Consider the following 16,851-nt stretch of genomic DNA (forward strand, 5'->3'; position numbering starts at 1 on the left):
ATTTCCGGCGTAGATTGGGAAGCCCATCTGTGGAATATCCTTACTAGAATATTACACCTTACTAAGAACCAGTAACAGGTCCAAAAATACCCAATAACATCTGTATTTTAGTATTCAGTGGGAACTTCTGGATGCCCTTAATTCACTCCAAACAATAGCACAATTAACCACGGTGCACGACCACATGGCACCCTCTGAAGTTACATTTTTACCATTTCTTTTTGGATTTTCAAATTGCCTTGTTTATGTAAAAAAATGGATTTTCTTTTCCAAAGGTTTACATTCCTTTCAAAAGTTATTGGTGATGTCGCCACTCTTGTGCTACTTCTCGCTGTTAAGCATCTCGTTGGAGTGATGTCATGCAGTGGAATTGACACCAAACGCTACTGAGAAAAGTGCAAAGAGGGTTGCAGAGCAGCGAAGCGAAGATTGAAGTCTAAATCCCAGACTTGAATAAAAGGGAAGTATAACCCTCTTTGTGGACTAAAAGCCGAGACCTGTTGTAAATCCTATTATAGAAGAAGAATCGTATACAACCCAAACCACGCCAGAAGATACCCACACGAGGTACAGCTCCTTTTACGGACCCCCTCCCCGCGTCCCCAGCCACCTGCCTCTTCAGCACAGCCGAACCCGATGCATCTCCTGCTTTGTGGTGGCTTCTTCGTCGCCATGGGGTTACAGATCATCCATCTTGCAAGCTCTCCCGGGTCCCATAGACCGGGAAATCTCACTGAAGAACATCTTCATCGCTTGATGACCTGTTCGTAGAATGGGACCTCAGCTTGAGTAGGATAAGTACCAGCCGTGAGCCCAGACTGGATTAAAACCCTCAGTTCTTCAGCTTATGCTTGAGACGCCTCATTGTCAGGGCTGGCCGTAAAGCAATAGACCCTGTAAGGAAACTGGGTGTATTATATGGTGTGGTTGTGTGACCTCGCCGTGTAATACACTACCCACCCCTTTAGGACCATTTAGGCTTTGTTTGTTAAACCTTAGCTCGGCCCTGGGTAGCTGTGAGCAGTCCGGCTTACACCAGAGACCAGGTGTACAGCACTTAAACTGCACCAAAGCAACTCAAGAAGTAGAGAACACGTGTCTCAAGAAATCGACACCAATTTATAATAATAGAGTATATTTTTGAGAATTTATGGACACAAAAACGAAAATAATCCAATGGAGGTTTCTGGATATATAGATTTTACAAAAAAGGCAATTCAGGGCTTTCCACTTAACTGCAAACAAACATTGGCAAATTCGCAAAATTTGACACAAACTTTGTCAAGGCAACATATACAGATCGGTATGCAGTTATTTACTTTGGGTGACCACCTCCAGGAGGGAACTAGTCAGAGGGACCAGCGAGATGCAACACAGCAGTTACCTCCTTAAGGAAAGCAGACTTCAGTCCAGATCCAGTGGCTCCTTGCCATTGACTTCAATGGCGTGGTCCTGATGCAAGAGATACAGGATGCTGATGATGCTCAAGGATGTTGAAGATGCTGTGCAGTTGAGGGGGGGTCTTCCTGGGTCTACTCCTTGGTGACAGTCCCGCTGAGGTCCTTCTCGCCACAGAGGTCGGTGTCCCTCAAAGTCCTCTATGGGTCAGCAGAAGTCAAGACCCCACTGGGTTACCCGTTGCCTGGTACAGCGAATTTAGTGGTTTTCTTCTTTTGACAATAGCTTTCTTTGTGGGTGACCAATCCATATTCCGATGACTCTCCCGGGTCCAGCAGACACAGTGCAACTGTTGAGCATCAGGCCCTGGTCTCTTGGACTGTACGGTGATGAGGAGCGGCGATCCAGTGATCTGGGCTAACAACTCACCCCAGTAGGCTCTGTCAGCATTTGTGGTCCTGTATAGCAAACAGGGAGTCAGCCAACTGGAGTCCCTGCTTCAAGTTGGTCTCGGGGGTGACTTCTCCTAAGTTAGACATTGCAGGCACAGGGCTTCGCTAGCCCAAGGAGCAGTAGGTGCAGTCCAGCTTTAGTACAGCCTCTTTTTTGCTGGTTCCAGAGTCTGCAGGGCAGTTCTTCTTAGGTCCTCTTGTTCAGTCTAGAGCGATCTGAGTTCAGGATGCCAGGGATGCCCTTTTATTGCCTAGAAAATGCCCTCAGGGGAGGTCATTGTCACTAGCCAATAGGCTACTAGGTCCCCTCCCACATGATGACAACCAACTCCAAAGTGTGGCATCCAGCTATCCCAGAATGCTCCATTCTGCCCACTCTCAAGATGGCAGATCTTCTCTCTCATCCTCAGGAGCTCAGTAGCCCATCCTAGAGGTGTGGCTATCTGTGTGGCTATCTGTGGGCTCCTTGCCCACGGGAAAGCCAGTTTGGTCAATGTTTTCTTCTCTCTGTCCCCGACATCAACCTGTCTACCCAACAAAAGGGCAGCCCCTCGCAAATGTGGTTACCATTTGCCTTTCAAAGGGGGGTCCCCATTTGAAGTTCACCTTTTGGGCTAACACCGTGTGTGGCTTCCTTTCACACCTCCAATGACAAGACTCCGATGTTTTCTGGGAGCCTTTTGCACCTCTCCTGAGGCGGGCAGAAGGCGGTCTCGTGACCTGCCTCCGCAAAAGGCCACTGGAAAACTTGGGAAACAGAGTAGCAACGTTCTAAAAGTTGCAAGTGGCAACAAGTTGCATTCATTTCGACTTGTGCATCGAGTCAGGCTGAATGCAATGAATTGTTTGCTGCCTTGAGGTATGAACATTGGTGTCCCATTGAGGAGTGAGCACAGCTGAGTTGTCAGCGTGTAACCCTGCACTCACCCATGGGCTACCGATCTCTCTCGCAGTAAAAACAACAGTTGCGGATTCTTGCTGCTAGAACCTGTCAAGCACGTGTTCTACTTTACTTTTATGCTGCACCTTCCCTTAGGGCTCGGTAGGCCTGCTGTAGGGGGGACTTATACACATTAAAAGGGTGTTTGAGCTTTGCCATTACTTAAACTGCCAAACGGGAGTTAGTAGTTTTAAACTGCCCTTCCAGTCTGCCGTGGCAGATTGGGAGCCGTGTTTTACATTGTCCCACTCAGGGTGGCAAAACAAGTGATGCAGTCCCTGGGGGGACACCATAACTTACAGTCCCTGAGTACCCCTGGTACCGCTTACTAGGGACTTAAAAGTAAGTTAGTCTATGCCAATTGATTAAAAGTCAATCAAACAAACATGTTTATGGGTGAGGGCACTAGCACTGAGGACTGGTTAGTAGGCCCCAGGGCAGTCGCAGAGTTGAACAACCAGCAGTAATAGTCCTAAACTTCGAGGGTGGCCATTCAAAAAGAAGCATTTTCTTACAGAACCCTTTACCTGTCTACACCTAAATGGAGACCTCATATTCTGGCGAGATATTGATATGTTGACGTTCCCCTCTTCCAACACTGGTTACTACACAGTTCACCGCTCATTCTTGGAACCACCTTTAAGGCATACCTGGTGACCTTGTAAGCATGAACCTGCATCTTCTCCCCATAGTCAATGATGTATTTAATGGTTCATTGAAGTACTGATGTATGAAAACATGTGATGTCTTCACAATCTGAACAGTCCAAGTAGATTCTGTGACCCTAGCACACATCAGTGGCATATGTTCACAGAGACACGTTTGGGGCACTTATTTGGCCAAAACACGCATAATATTCAGCTCTTCACCTGTAGGACACATGACACTCGTGCACCTTCCCGACTTACGTGTCGATTCTAGCCTACAGTCCTTCGTTTAGACTGAAGTGCTCCAACGCCACCCTGGTGCTAGCAGGACACTACTTAAATGACAAGATGAGCTTTTTAAATGTCTGCACCGTACCCCTCTCTTTTCTTCCACCGCTGTGTAGCTCATCGATAGCCTTTGGGTACTTAAATGTCTCTCGTATCTCCCCTCGTCGCAGCGGGCTGTGGAGCTTCTCGTTAGGTCCCAGGTGCAGCCCTTGCCCTAGATTTGTTTCTCGTTTCTGCACGAAGAGGCGGTGGCTTACTCGAGGTGCCTTTGTCTTGCAGATTGACCCACTTTCCGGACCAATCGAGGGGGGAACAAGAATCACCATCACTGGTTCCAACCTTGGCCAGAAGCATGAGGACATCGTGAACACTGTGGCCGTGGCTGGGATACCATGTACTGTGGACACGCTTCAGTACGAGATCTCGAGCAGGTAGGGTTTGGAGGGGGCGTGATGCGGCTTCGTCTCGGGGTGTGCAAGATGTGGCTGGACAACGCTGCTCTCCCCTCCAGTGGCAAATGTCCTGGTTTCTACTCGCTGTATTCGCATTTCAGGCACTACTATTTGGGCACCATGTATTGCACAGTAATAATAATAGTAATAATTATTTAATAATATTAGTGAACACCCATACTACCAAAAGAGTGGTTTCCTTGCATTGGACACATTGATTGTCCAACAAAATGGTGCTTCCTTTATCAAACTTGGAAGGATGTGAATCAGAGTTAACCCTGCTGAATTCAAACCTATAACCTGTAGATTGTTCAGACTTAAACCAATGGAACTATCTCCAAGGCTAACCGGCTCAGTCAATACCGGGGATCACTGCTCCTTGGGGTGATGGCTTTGAAGGAACACAGAACAAAGGTCCAATGTGCATCCAAGGGTCCCAAAACTGCTTAGGATTGTTTGCTGGGAAGGGGGTGGGAGGAGGCTTGACAAGGGAGACAACTGGGGCCAAGATGTTCAGAGTTTGCCGAGCAGTACATACGTCATCATATTTACTCGTGAACACAGAGTAAATTGACTCTTTCCACCTTGTATCACTGTGCTAACTACACCACCCACTGATTTCACTGTGCATAGCAGTGAGGTTTATGAGGGCACCACAACACACCATGTAAAAGTTGATCATTTCAGCAGGCGGTGTTTGGTTTGTCACATAATGTGTGAGTACCTCAGCTCCTACCATTACTACGGATGAGCCTATGTTAGGTTAAAGTTTATCCAGCTCTTGCTTTAGAGATGGGACGGCAATGTTCCTTATAGGAGTTATCCCTTGGTTTACACTTTGGTTTAGTCCTCATGGGGCCCCTCCTAAGCCATGCAGGTACTGACACCTTTCTCCAATTTGTCTTCGACAGCATTGTATGCACCACAGGTCAAAGCTCGCCCGAGCGGTCCGGACATGTCGCTGTGGAGGTACCTGGAGGCGGTCATGGTGTTTCGGCTCAGATTTTCACATATCAGGTAAGATGGGGCTAAACCCTCTGCCAGTTCTTTCTGTCCAGACTTCCCTGAGGGACCTTTCTGCCGGAGTGACCCTCCTCAAGCATGCCACCTTGGATGTGTGAGCCACTGTGAGTCTGTGTCTGGGGATGGGAGGTGCCGCTTTGCTTCTCACTAACTAGTGCGCATGCCTTGAGGCTCTGGGCAGAGAGTGAGACCGCACCTCTTCTCTGCTTTGGAAAAGGTTAACTTGTCATGTACTCACAATCTCTTGCTCCCAACAGAAGGGTGCGCCGATGCCCATCACTGCGGTCAGTTTAACCATCGCTGCACTTGTGTGCTTCCTTAAAAGTTGTGTGCTTGCTCACACCTTACTCTCTGCTCACACAAACCCTCTAGTACCACAGGTAAAAGGCAAACCCCGTAAAAATGGCGGCCAAGTTTCACCATGTTGTCTGTGACGGTGACAGTCAGTCATTCATTGTTATGCATTGCGACATCTAGACACTCATCTGTGATGGGAAATGATAAATCCAAGTTCCAAAACAGGCAAATGTTTTAGCTTCTAAACAGGGCTGCCCAAAGGTGTCCAACATGACACGAGTCCTTGTGGTAGCGCCAAGTGAAGAGTCATTCAGGGAGATACTGACCTGCCGAGGGTGGTGTCTAACAAATGTACAGAGGAGAGGCGAGGATGGGGTTGAAGGTGATAAGTGCTTGCCTGGGGCTTGCAGCCCTCCAGCTTTCTCATACTATCCCCACGAGCTGCTGTTGCTTCCGGCAATTCAAAAACTGACTTGGGTGAGATCCTCGGAACATTGGATTATTGACAAGAGGCATGGCAAGCAGGAAGACAACTCTCTGTAATACTATTTCCTTAAGTTGACTTGACTTAAGTGTCTTGTTAAGTGTTTGTTTAGTGTTTTCAACAGGAATGTCCATCCTGTATGTCTGTTTTTTGCTGCCGCCTTGGTTATGTGGTGGGACTCTTGAAAAACCACTCCCTGGAGAGAGGAGGGATGGTGTAAAGATAATACCAGCATTTGTCTGTTCTCCCGCTCCCTAAAATGAATAGTCCCCCATTTCTTTTGGTCGCCACAACACTGATATTTTTCATCGTCTCCAGGTTCAGCTTTTGTTACTGATATAAAATTAGTTTTTTCTGTCTTCCATTCTTACAACTTTTCCCTTGTACCATCCCACATCTACCTAAATCTTCCAAAATTGACACACTTTGTCCCTTTCCCATCTCATCCTTTCTCCGCCCTGCCCTTAACTCCTCTATCCCTTTCGATCCGTATCCCATTCCCACCCTCTGTCATTCTCACTACAAGCCTTTTATCCCTTTTACCCCCTCCCCTTATTTTCCCACACTCCTTTTTTCCTCTCATCCATTAGTCACTCAATGCCTTTCTCACCCTTGCCTTTCATTCCTTGCAGGACCCAGAGCTGAAGTCCATATTCCCTCTTCGAGGTCCCAAGTCTGGAGGTACCTGCCTGACCCTGACTGGTTCCAAGCTGCTGACGGGGCGCCCCAGTGAGATCCGCGTGCTGGTTGGAGACATACCCTGCCACATGTAAGGTTTGACTTCACTTAACGAGCGTTTGCTGCTGGGTGATGCTGGCTCCCTTACTGTTCTGACAGTGGCATGTTGTTATGACTGAAAAGCATGTCTGCCATACCAAGTGATGGCTGCTGGCGATAGTCTTCCAGTGTGAGTTTTTGTTGGGATCGAGGGAGATGCTTACTGCTCAGAGTTCTGAGGTCGTGTTGCGGTGGAGGCAGCTGGTTACAGGTGAGAGTTCTGAGGTTGTGTTGAGGTGGAGGCAGCTGGTTACAGGTGAGAGTTCTGAGGTCGTGTTGCGGTGGAGGCAGCTGGTTACAGGTGAGAGTTCTGAGGTTGTGTGGAGATGGAGGGGGTTACAGTGGAGAGTTCTGAGGTTGTGTTGAGGTGGAGGCAGCTGGTTACAGGTGAGAGTTCTGAGGTCGTGTTGAGGTGGAGGCAGCTGGTTACAGGTGAGAGTTCTGAGGTTGTGTTGAGGTGGAGGCAGCTGGTTACAGGTGAGAGTTCTGAGATTGTGTGGAGATTGAGGGGGTTACAGCGGAGAGTTCTCAGGTCATGTTGAGCTGGAGGCAGCTGGTTACAGGTGAGAGTTCTGAGGTCATGTTGCGGTGGAAGCAGCTGGTTACAGGTGAGAGTTCTGAGGTTGTGTTGAGGTGGAGGCAGCTGGTTACAGGTGAGAGTTCTGAGGTCGTGTTGAGGTGGAGGCAGCTGGTTACAGGTGAGAGTTCTGAGGTTGTGTTGAGGTGGAGGCAGCTGGTTACAGGTGAGAGTTCTGAGATTGTGTGGAGATTGAGGGGGTTACAGCGGAGAGTTCTCAGGTCATGTTGAGGTGGAGGCAGCTGGTTACAGGTGATAGTTCTGAGGTCGTGTTGAGATGGAGGCAGCTGGTTACAGGTGAGAGTTCTGAGGTCGTGTTGAGGTGGAGGCAGCTGGTTACAGGTGAGATTTCTGAGGTCGTGTTGAGGTGGAGGCAGCTGGTTACAGGTGAGAGTTCTGAGGTCATGTTGAGGTGGAGGCAGCTGGTTAGAGGTGAGAGTTCTGAGGTTGTGTTGAGGTGGAGGCAGCTGGTTACCGGTGAAAGTTATGAGGTTGTGTTGAGGTGGGGGCAGCTGGTTACAGGTGAGTTCTGAGGTTGTGTTGAGCTGGAGGCAGCTGGTTACAGGTGAGAGTTATGAGGTTGTGTTGAGGTGGAGGCAGCTGGTTACAGGTGAGTTCTGAGGTTGTGTTGAGCTGGAGGCAGCTGGTTACAGGTGAGAGTTATGAGGTTGTGTTGAGGTGGAGGCAGCTGGTTACAGTGGAGAGTTCTGAGGTTGTGTTGCGGTGGAGGCAGCTGGTTACAGGTGAGAGTTCTGGGGTTGTGTTGAGGTGGACGCAGCTGGTTACAGGTGATAGTTCTGAGGTCGTGTTGAGATGGAGGCAGCTGGTTACAGGTGAGAGTTCTGAGGTCGTGTTGAGGTGGAGGCAGCTGGTTACAGCGGAGAGTTCTGAGGTTGTGTTGAGGTGGAGGCAGCTGGTTACAAGTGAGAGTTCTGAGGTCGTGTTGCGGTGGAGGCAGCTGGTTACAGGTGAGAGTTCTGAGGTTGTGTTGAGGTGGAGGCAGCTGGTTTTACCGGTGAGAGTTCTGAGGTTGTGTTGAGGTGGAGGCAGCTGGTTACAGCGGAGAGTTCTGAGGTTGTGTTGAGGTGGAGGCAGCTAGTTACAGGTGAGAGTTCTGGGGTTGTGTGGAGATGGAGGGGGTTACAGCGGAGAGTTCTGGGGTTGTGTTGAGGTGGAGGCAGCTGGTTGCAGGGGAGAGTTCTGGGGTTGTGTGGAGATGGAGGGGGTTACAGCGGAGAGTTCTGAGGTCATGTTGAGGTGGAGGCAGCTGGTTACAGGTGAGAGTTCTGAGGTTGTGTTGCGGCGGAGGCAGCTGGTTACAGGTGAGAGTTCTGAGGTCGTGTTGAGGTGGAGGCAGCTGGTTACAGGTGAGAGTTCTGGGGTTGTGTGGAGATGGAGGGGGTTACAGTGGAGAGTTCTGAGGTTGTGTTGAGGTGGAGGCAGCTGTTTACAGGTGAGAGTTCTGAGGTCGTGTTGAGGTGGAGGCAGCTGGTTACATGTGAGAGTTCTGGGGTTGTGTTGAGATGGAGGCAGCTGGTTACAGGTGAGAGTTCTGAGATTGTGTGGAGATTGAGGGGGTTACAGGTGAGAGTTCTGGGGTTGTGTTGATGTGGAGGCAGCTGGTTACAGCGGAGAGTTCTGGGGTTGTGTTGAGGTGGAGGGGGGTTGCAACTGAGAGTTCTGGGGTTGTGTGGAGGCGGGGGGGGGGGGGGGTAGTTACATCTGAGCTGGGAGTTCCAAGGTAAATGAGCCGTGGACCAGGGCGCCCTCTGCAGCCGCGGGGACATATTGTCATATGTTCTTGTCACAGATGTTCGCCATACAAGTCAATACTGTGTACGGTAAAAGGACAGATATTGCATTAAAAGAAGGATTCGTGGCTCCCTGGGCCCTCTGGGTCTGCGGCCATTAATATCCGGGCGTGAATGGACACGGCAGATCCGGCCTTTTAAGTCCACTTGAAGCCCTGCGCCTGCCGGGCCTACAGCGCCTTGAGGCGAGCGCCATCTGCCCCATTGTGGCTTGTGGACAGTAACCAAGGCGCCCCTTCTGCTGGAGGGGCCGAGGCGAGCACAAGCGAGCCTTTGTGTTTTGGGGGGCTGCTCTGCCTGCTAATGGGCGCAGTGTGGGGTTCATGCCAGCTTCCCACGCTGGACACTCACTCAGCTGCGCCGGGCCTCGGTTCCCAGGATGACCCTCAGATTCAGTCTATTTCTGGAGCTTCTGACTTCATCCTGTACTTGAAATATGACATCTCTATTTTTAAACTGACCCCCCCCCCCCCCCCCCCCCCACATGCAGAGCGCTCCCCGGGCTTCATCCGACGCCCCCGGAGGGGAAGGCGGAGGGGTTCTTCCCAACAGAAGGGTTTTTCCACTCATTCCACTGCGGGACTCTGTGTACCTTCTGGACTCGCTTTAAAAACGCGAATTAAAGCCCCTCCGGTGCAGAGATGCACTGGACAGAAGGCTAGTCCGCCGCGACGAGTTCACATATCTAGCACACCAAGTAGCGCCAGAAAACAATTTTAACAGAACCGAAGGCGCTTTATAAAAATAATCCCTCTTCTTTAACAGAGCAGGGGGCTGACAAATTTTAGGGGGAGACTTCCGGTTACCAGTGCAGTTGTGTGGTAAACAAGCCCATCCGTGTCAATCAGGACATGGAGAAGGGGTGGAGGGGGTAGGGGACGAGGGGGGGTGGGGGGGGGGCACCCTTTTCACAGGAGAGTGAAGCAAGCTGCTCCTCACAGGAGAGTGATGGTGCTCCCTCACTGCTGCTCCCTTGTGAAGCTGCTCCCTCGCAGGAGAGCGAAGCCGCTCCCTCGCAGGATAGTGAAGCTGCTCCCTCGCAGGAGAGTGAAGCTGCTCCCTCGCAGGAGAGTGAAGCTGCTCCCTCGCAGGAGAGTGAAGCTGCTCCCTCGCAGGAGAGCGAAGGTACTCCCTCACTGCTGCTCCCTTGTGAAGCTGCTCCCTCGCAGGAGAGCGAAGCCGCTCCCTCGCAGGAGAGGATAGAAGCTGCTCCCTCGCAGGAGAGGATAGCTGCTCCCTCGCAGGAGAGGATAGCTGCTCCCTCGCAGGAGAGGATAGCTGCTCCCTCGCAGGAGAGGATAGCTGCTCCCTCACAGGAGAGGATAGCTGCTCCCTCGCAGGAGAGCGGAGCTGCTCCCTCGCAGGATAGTGAAGCTGCTCCCTCGCAGGAGAGCGAAGGTACTCCCTCACTGCTGCTCCCTTGTGAAGCTGCTCCCTCGCAGGAGAGCGAAGGTACTCCCTCACTGCTGCTCCCTTGTGAAGCCGCTCCCTCGCAGGAGAGGATAGCTGCTCCCTCACAGGAGAGGATAGCTGCTCCTTCGCAGGAGAGCGAAGCTGCTCCCTCGCAGGAGAGCGAAGCTGCTCCCTCGCAGGAGAGCGAAGCTGCTCCCTCGCAGGAGAGCGAAGCTGCTCCCTCGCAGGAGAGGATAGCTGCTCCCTCGCAGGAGAGCGAAGCTGCTCCCTCGCAGTAGAGCGAAGCTGCTCCCTCGCAGGAGAGCGAAGCTGCTCCCTCGCAGGAGAGGATAGAAGCTGCTCCCTCGCAGGAGAGTGAAGCTGCTCCCTCGCAGGAGAGGATAGCTGCTCCTCGCAGGAGAGCGAAGGTACTCCCTCACTGCTGCTCCCTTGTGAAGCTGCTCCCTCGCAGGATAGCGAAGCTGCTCCCTCCCAGGAGAGCAAAGCTGCTCCCTCGCAGGAGAGGATAGCTGCTCCCTCGCAGGAGAGCGGAGCTGCTCCCTCGCAGGAGAGCGGAGCTGCTCCCTCGCAGGAGAGCGAAGCTGCTCCCTCGCAGGATAGCGAAGCTGCTCCCTCGCAGGATAGCGAAGCTGCTCCCTCGCAGGAGAGTGAAGCTGCTCCCTCGCAGGAGAGTGAAGCTGCTCCCTCGCAGGAGAGCGAAGGTACTCCCTCACTGCTGCTCCTTTGTGAAGCTGCTCCCTCGCAGGATAGCGAAGCTGCTCCCTCGCAGGATAGCGAAGCTGCTCCCTCGCAGGATAGCGAAGCTGCTCCCTCGCAGGAGAGGATAGCTGCTCCCTCGCAGGAGAGTGAAGCTGCTCCCTCGCAGGAGAGTGAAGCTGCTCCCTCGCAGGAGAGCGGAGCTGCTCCCTCGCAGGAGAGTGAAGCTGCTCCCTCGCAGGAGAGTGAAGCTGCTCCCTCGCAGGAGAGCAAAGCTGCTCCCTCGCAGGAGAGGATAGAAGCTGCTCCCTCGCAGGAGAGTGAAGCTGCTCCCTCGCAGGAGAGTGAAGCTGCTCCCTCGCAGGAGAGGATAGCTGCTCCCCCGCAGGAGAGCGAAGGTACTCCCTCACTGCTGCTCCCTTGTGAAGCTGCTCCCTCGCAGGATAGCGAAGCTGCTCCCTCGCAGGATAGCGAAGCTGCTCCCTCGCAGGATAGCGAAGCTGCTCCCTCGCAGGAGAGCGGAGCTGCTCCCTCGCAGGAGAGCGGAGCTGCTCCCTCGCAGGAGAGCGGAGCTGCTCCCTCGCAGGAGAGCGAAGCTGCTCCCTCGCAGGAGAGCGAAGCTGCTCCCTCGCAGGAGAGCGAAGCTGCTCCCTCGCAGGAGAGCGAAGCTGCTCCCTCGCAGGAGAGCGAAGCTGCTCCCTCGCAGGAGAGCGAAGCTGCTCCCTCGCAGGAGAGCGAAGCTGCTCCCTCGCAGGAGAGCGAAGCTGCTCCCTCGCAGGAGAGGATAGAAGCTGCTCCCTCGCAGGAGAGGATAGAAGCTGCTCCCTCGCAGGAGAGGATAGAAGCTGCTCCCTCGCAGGAGAGTGAAGCTGCTCCCTCGCAGAAGCTGCTCCCTCGCAGGAGAGGATAGAAGCTGCTCCCTCGCAGGAGAGCGAAGCTGCTCCCTCGCAGGAGAGCGAAGCTGCTCCCTCGCAGGAGAGTGAAGCTGCTCCCTCGCAGGATAGTGAAGCTGCTTCCTCGCAGGAGAGGATAGCTGCTCCCTCGCAGGAGAGCGAAGGTACTCCCTCACTGCTGCTCCCTTGTGAAGCTGCTCCCTCGCAGGAGAGCGAAGCTGCTCCCTCGCAGGAGAGGATAGCTGCTCCCTCGCAGGATAGCGAAGCTGCTCCCTCGCAGGAGAGCGGAGCTGCTCCCTCGCAGGAGAGCGGAGCTGCTCCCTCGCAGGAGAGCGGAGCTGCTCCCTCGCAGGAGAGCGAAGCTGCTCCCTCGCAGGAGAGGATAGAAGCTGCTCCCTCGCAGGATAGTGAAGCTGCTCCCTCGCAGGATAGTGAAGCTGCTCCCTCGCAGGAGAGCGAAGCTGCTCCCTCGCAGGAGAGCGAAGCTGCTCCCTCGCAGGAGAGCGAAGCTGCTCCCTCGCAGGAGAGCGAAGCTGCTCCCTCGCAGGAGAGCGAAGCTGCTCCCTCGCAGGAGAGCGAAGCTGCTCCCTCGCAGGAGAGCGAAGCTGCTCCCTCGCAGGAGAGGATAGCTGCTCCCTCGCAGGAGAGCGAAGGTACTCCCTCACTGCTGCTCCCTTGTGAAGCTGCTCCCTCGCAGGATAGCGAAGCTGCTCCCTCGCAGGAGAGCGAAGCTGCTCTCTCGCAGGAGAGCGAAGCTGCTCCCTCGCAGGATAGCGAAGCTGCTCCCTCGCAGGATAGCGAAGCTGCTCCCTCGCAGGATAGCGAAGCTGCTCCCTCGCAGGAGAGGATAGAAGCTGCTCCCTCGCAGGAGAGTGAAGCTGCTCCCTCGCAGGAGAGCGAAGCTGCTCCCTCGCAGGAGAGCGAAGCTGCTCCCTCGCAGGAGAGCGAAGCTGCTCCCTCGCAGGAGAGCGAAGCTGCTCCCTCGCAGGAGAGCGAAGCTGCTCCCTCGCAGGAGAGCGAAGCTGCTCCCTCGCAGGAGAGGATAGAAGCTGCTCCCTCGCAGGAGAGGATAGAAGCTGCTCCCTCGCAGGAGAGGATAGAAGCTGCTCCCTCGCAGGAGAGGATAGAAGCTGCTCCCTCGCAGGAGAGGATAGAAGCTGCTCCCTCGCAGGAGAGGATAGAAGCTGCTCCCTCGCAGGAGAGGATAGAAGCTGCTCCCTCGCAGGAGAGGATAGAAGCTGCTCCCTCGCAGGAGAGCGAAGCTGCTCCCTCGCAGGAGAGCGAAGCTGCTCCCTCGCAGGAGAGCGAAGCTGCTCCCTCGCAGGAGAGCGAAGCTGCTCCCTCGCAGGAGAGCGAAGCTGCTCCCTCGCAGGAGAGCGAAGCTGCTCCCTCGCAGGAGAGCGGAGCTGCTCCCTCCCAGGAGAGCGGAGCTCCTCCCTCGCAGGAGAGCGAAGCTGCTCCCTCCCAGGAGAGCGGAGCTGCTCCCTCCCAGGAGAGCGGAGCTCCTCCCTCGCAGGAGAGCGACGCTGCTCCCTCGCAGGAGAGTGACGCTGCTCCCTCGCAGGAGAGTGACGCTGCTCCCTCGCAGGAGAGCGACGCTGCTCCCTCGCAGGAGAGCGACGCTGCTCCCTCGCAGGAGAGCGAAGCTGCTCCCTCGCAGGAGAGCGAAGCTGCTCCCTCGCAGGAGAGCGAAGCTGCTCCCTCGCAGGAGAGCGAAGCTGCTCCCTCGCAGGAGAGCGAAGCTGCTCCCTCGCAGGAGAGCGAAGCTGCTCCCTCGCAGGAGAGCGGAGCTGCTCCCTCGCAGGAGAGCGAAGCTGCTCCCTCGCAGGAGAGCGGAGCTGCTCCCTCCCAGGAGAGCGGAGCTGCTCCCTCGCAGGAGGGCGAAGCTGCTCCCTCGCAGGAGAGCGAAGCTGCTCCCTCGCAGGAGAGTGAAGCTGCTCCCTTGCAGGAGAGTGAAGCTGCTCCCTCGCAGGAGAGTGAAGCTGCTCCCTCGCAGGAGAGTGAAGCTGCTCCCTCGCAGGAGAGTGAAGCTGCTCCCTCGCAGGAGAGTGAAGCTGCTCCCTCGCAGGAGAGTGAAGCTGCTCCCTCACAGGAGAGCGCTTCCCTCAGAGTCGAGTCGAGATAGAATTTGATTAAAGCCCAGTATGTTTGTTGCATCTTTGAGAAAGGCTGGCACAACAAAAGTTGCAACCCAACATGTGACGAGGCCCTTGAGAGATGGTGGCTCAGAGGGGTTAGTGACTGGCGCTGCACCTGTATTTTATTACAGGCTCAGGCATCCGAACAGCAACAGCGCAGCCATAAAAATCCAGCATTTAAAGGGTCACTGTTGGAAAACGAGGTAGTAGCTGTGAGGCCTGCACAAATAACATGACTACATTTGTCCTTCACTGGGAACCAAACACCCAATTGTAGCGCCTGACTCTCAGAGGGTAGCGTTGCAGAGCAGTCTGAGGCTTACTCAAGGGAGGTGGTGTGGGCTAGTAATCGCCATTTGCAGGTGCACAAAAATAACACTCAATAATTGATTGTTCAGTCTGTACTTTGCTTTATAAAAGTAAGAGTACATTTATTAAACACGCACACTACTCAATACTATGCACCAATTTACAAATATACATAAGCTGTTGGAATTACTTTGTGACATTGCATAACATCTCCACCCCTCCCACAGGGGGGGTGGCGTCTAGTACCACCACTCCCATGTATGCCCATCAACTTGCCCCCAATGCAGATAGTTGAACATAACCTGGAGCGAGGGCCCTGCACACTGGCACCATCCCACTGGCGACCCACCCCATTACCTCAACAAGCATTAAAAAGGGGTAAACCTGCCTTGGTGACACATGACCCTGACTGAGCATCTCCTACTGACCATAAATTATGCACCTCTATATCTTAAGGTCTAGCAGTCTGGGGTCTTCACCTAAGCGCATCAGCAAGAATCCATGTTTACGCACACTTTAGAATGACAGTACTCATCCCTTTGGTTGATCATTTGAATGCATTGCAATTACAGCCCCTAAAGGCATCACAGATGAAATCACAGGATTGCGCATATACAGCCAGACACCCTAGCAGGACTGTCTGGCAACATAGCCCCACTTGGCTTATGACATCTCCTTACACATGTGACTTACAGTCCCTTCAAAAAAAGTACTCCTGGCAACTACACTTCTCCGGCAGTGCACCTCTTCACTTTCAAAGGAATCACAGGTAAAAGCATGGGATTACGTAAATACAGCCAGACCCCCTAGCAGGAAGGTCCAGCAACATAACTCCATTTAGCTTAACACCACCTTACACAGGTACTTCACTTTACACATGTGACTTTCAGTCCACCTAAAAAGAAATAACCACTAGTAAATGCATTTCGGTGCAATTACACCACTTCACCTCCAGGGGATGCACTTCTTCACACATCCCCCACTCAGCCCTTCACTTCATGATGCACTTCTCCACACACCCTCAGCTGTAGAACAAAAGTTCCAGCCCAGAAGGTGTTTAAATGCTAGCGGAGCCCTTGAGGGGTAGTTTCCTTTAGGTCCCCATGACACTGAGGGGGGGGACTTTTCTTCGTGCTGGGGGGGAGGACTGCACTTCTCCAGCAGCTCTCCCAACACCTTTTCACAAGTGAGGGTGACCCCCCCCCCCCCCCCCCTCTGGGGGCCACAAAGCACGAAAACGGCAGATTTCTTCATGCTGGAGGGGGGTGGGGTGGGGGGGGAAGACTGCGCTTCTCCAGCAGCTCCCCCAGCACCTTTTCACAAGTGAGGGTGGCCCCCCTCCTCTGGGGGCCACAAAGCACCAAAACTGCAGATTTCCAAATGCCTGGCGAGGCATTATGGGGCGCTTCATGCTCCTCTTTGCCAGCCCCAGCCACTGGGAACACTCTCCTCTGCCCTCGGGGTCTCTGAGAGGGTGGATTCAGCCGGGAGTCGTCTTCACTGGCTCCCTGCGCCAGCCCTTCGCCTGGCTCTCCTCCTTAGCCTCTCTTCTCCCTGCGCAGAGGCCCCTGCTCCTGCGCTCCAGTCCTGGGCTCTTCTTCTGGTGCTGTTAGGGTCCTGGGGGCAGTTAAGGGGTCTCTCCTTCCAACTGCCCATTGCGCCAGGCTCCAGCACCTTCAGCCTCAGCAGACCACACCCCAGAGAGAGCTTCTCTTCCTGTGCAAGCACTTTTTAAAAGTTGAGATGGGGGGCTGTCAGGAAGTCCCTGTTGGTCCTATCAAACAGCGACACATCACTTTCCTGCCCCTGCTCCCTCCTTCTTGTCCAGCCTCTGGGTTTGTTCAAAATGGCATCATTCAGTGTCTCTGGCCACATGGCCTCTGAAACCAAACTCCTTCCCTCCTTGGTGCAGCCTGGTGCCTGGCACCTAGTGATGGATGAGCCTGTAGCCCCACCCATCATCTCTTCATGGAGAGGAGGCCCTCGCTTGTGGGAGAAAGGTTATCAATCCATCCACCTGAGGTCAGCCCTCAGTCTGGGTCTGGTCATGGCTGGCTCAGAGAAATATGACCGTTCTGGATGACCCAAAAGCAGTACAAATATGTCTTTGGACTCTGCAGAATACTTATTTTCACATTCGGTACATTGGACTTAAGTGTGTGTCTGGAATCTGTAGGCCTAATGGAAGTTAATCTAGCCATGGGCCCCACATCCCCATAGGGGAATAATGAAGTGAAAACACAGTAAAACACACTG

At 53.6% G+C, this 16,851-nt stretch overlaps 1 protein-coding gene across 1 annotated transcript in view; it reads left to right on the forward strand.

The window, feature by feature from the left end:
* Window positions 1–16,851, forward strand: part of PLXNB1 (plexin B1) — a 469,341-nt gene that overhangs the window by 357,426 nt on the left and 95,064 nt on the right. The window contains exons 16-18 of the mRNA XM_085624251.1: window positions 4,005–4,156; window positions 5,089–5,194; window positions 6,614–6,750. Coding sequence (XP_085480377.1) covers window positions 4,005–4,156; window positions 5,089–5,194; window positions 6,614–6,750 — 395 coding nt within the window. The remainder of the gene's footprint in view (window positions 1–4,004; window positions 4,157–5,088; window positions 5,195–6,613; window positions 6,751–16,851) is intronic.

Source organism: Triturus cristatus, chromosome 9 (assembly GCF_964204655.1).
Source record: "Triturus cristatus chromosome 9, aTriCri1.1, whole genome shotgun sequence".
NCBI classification, from domain to species: Eukaryota; Metazoa; Chordata; class Amphibia; order Caudata; family Salamandridae; genus Triturus; species Triturus cristatus.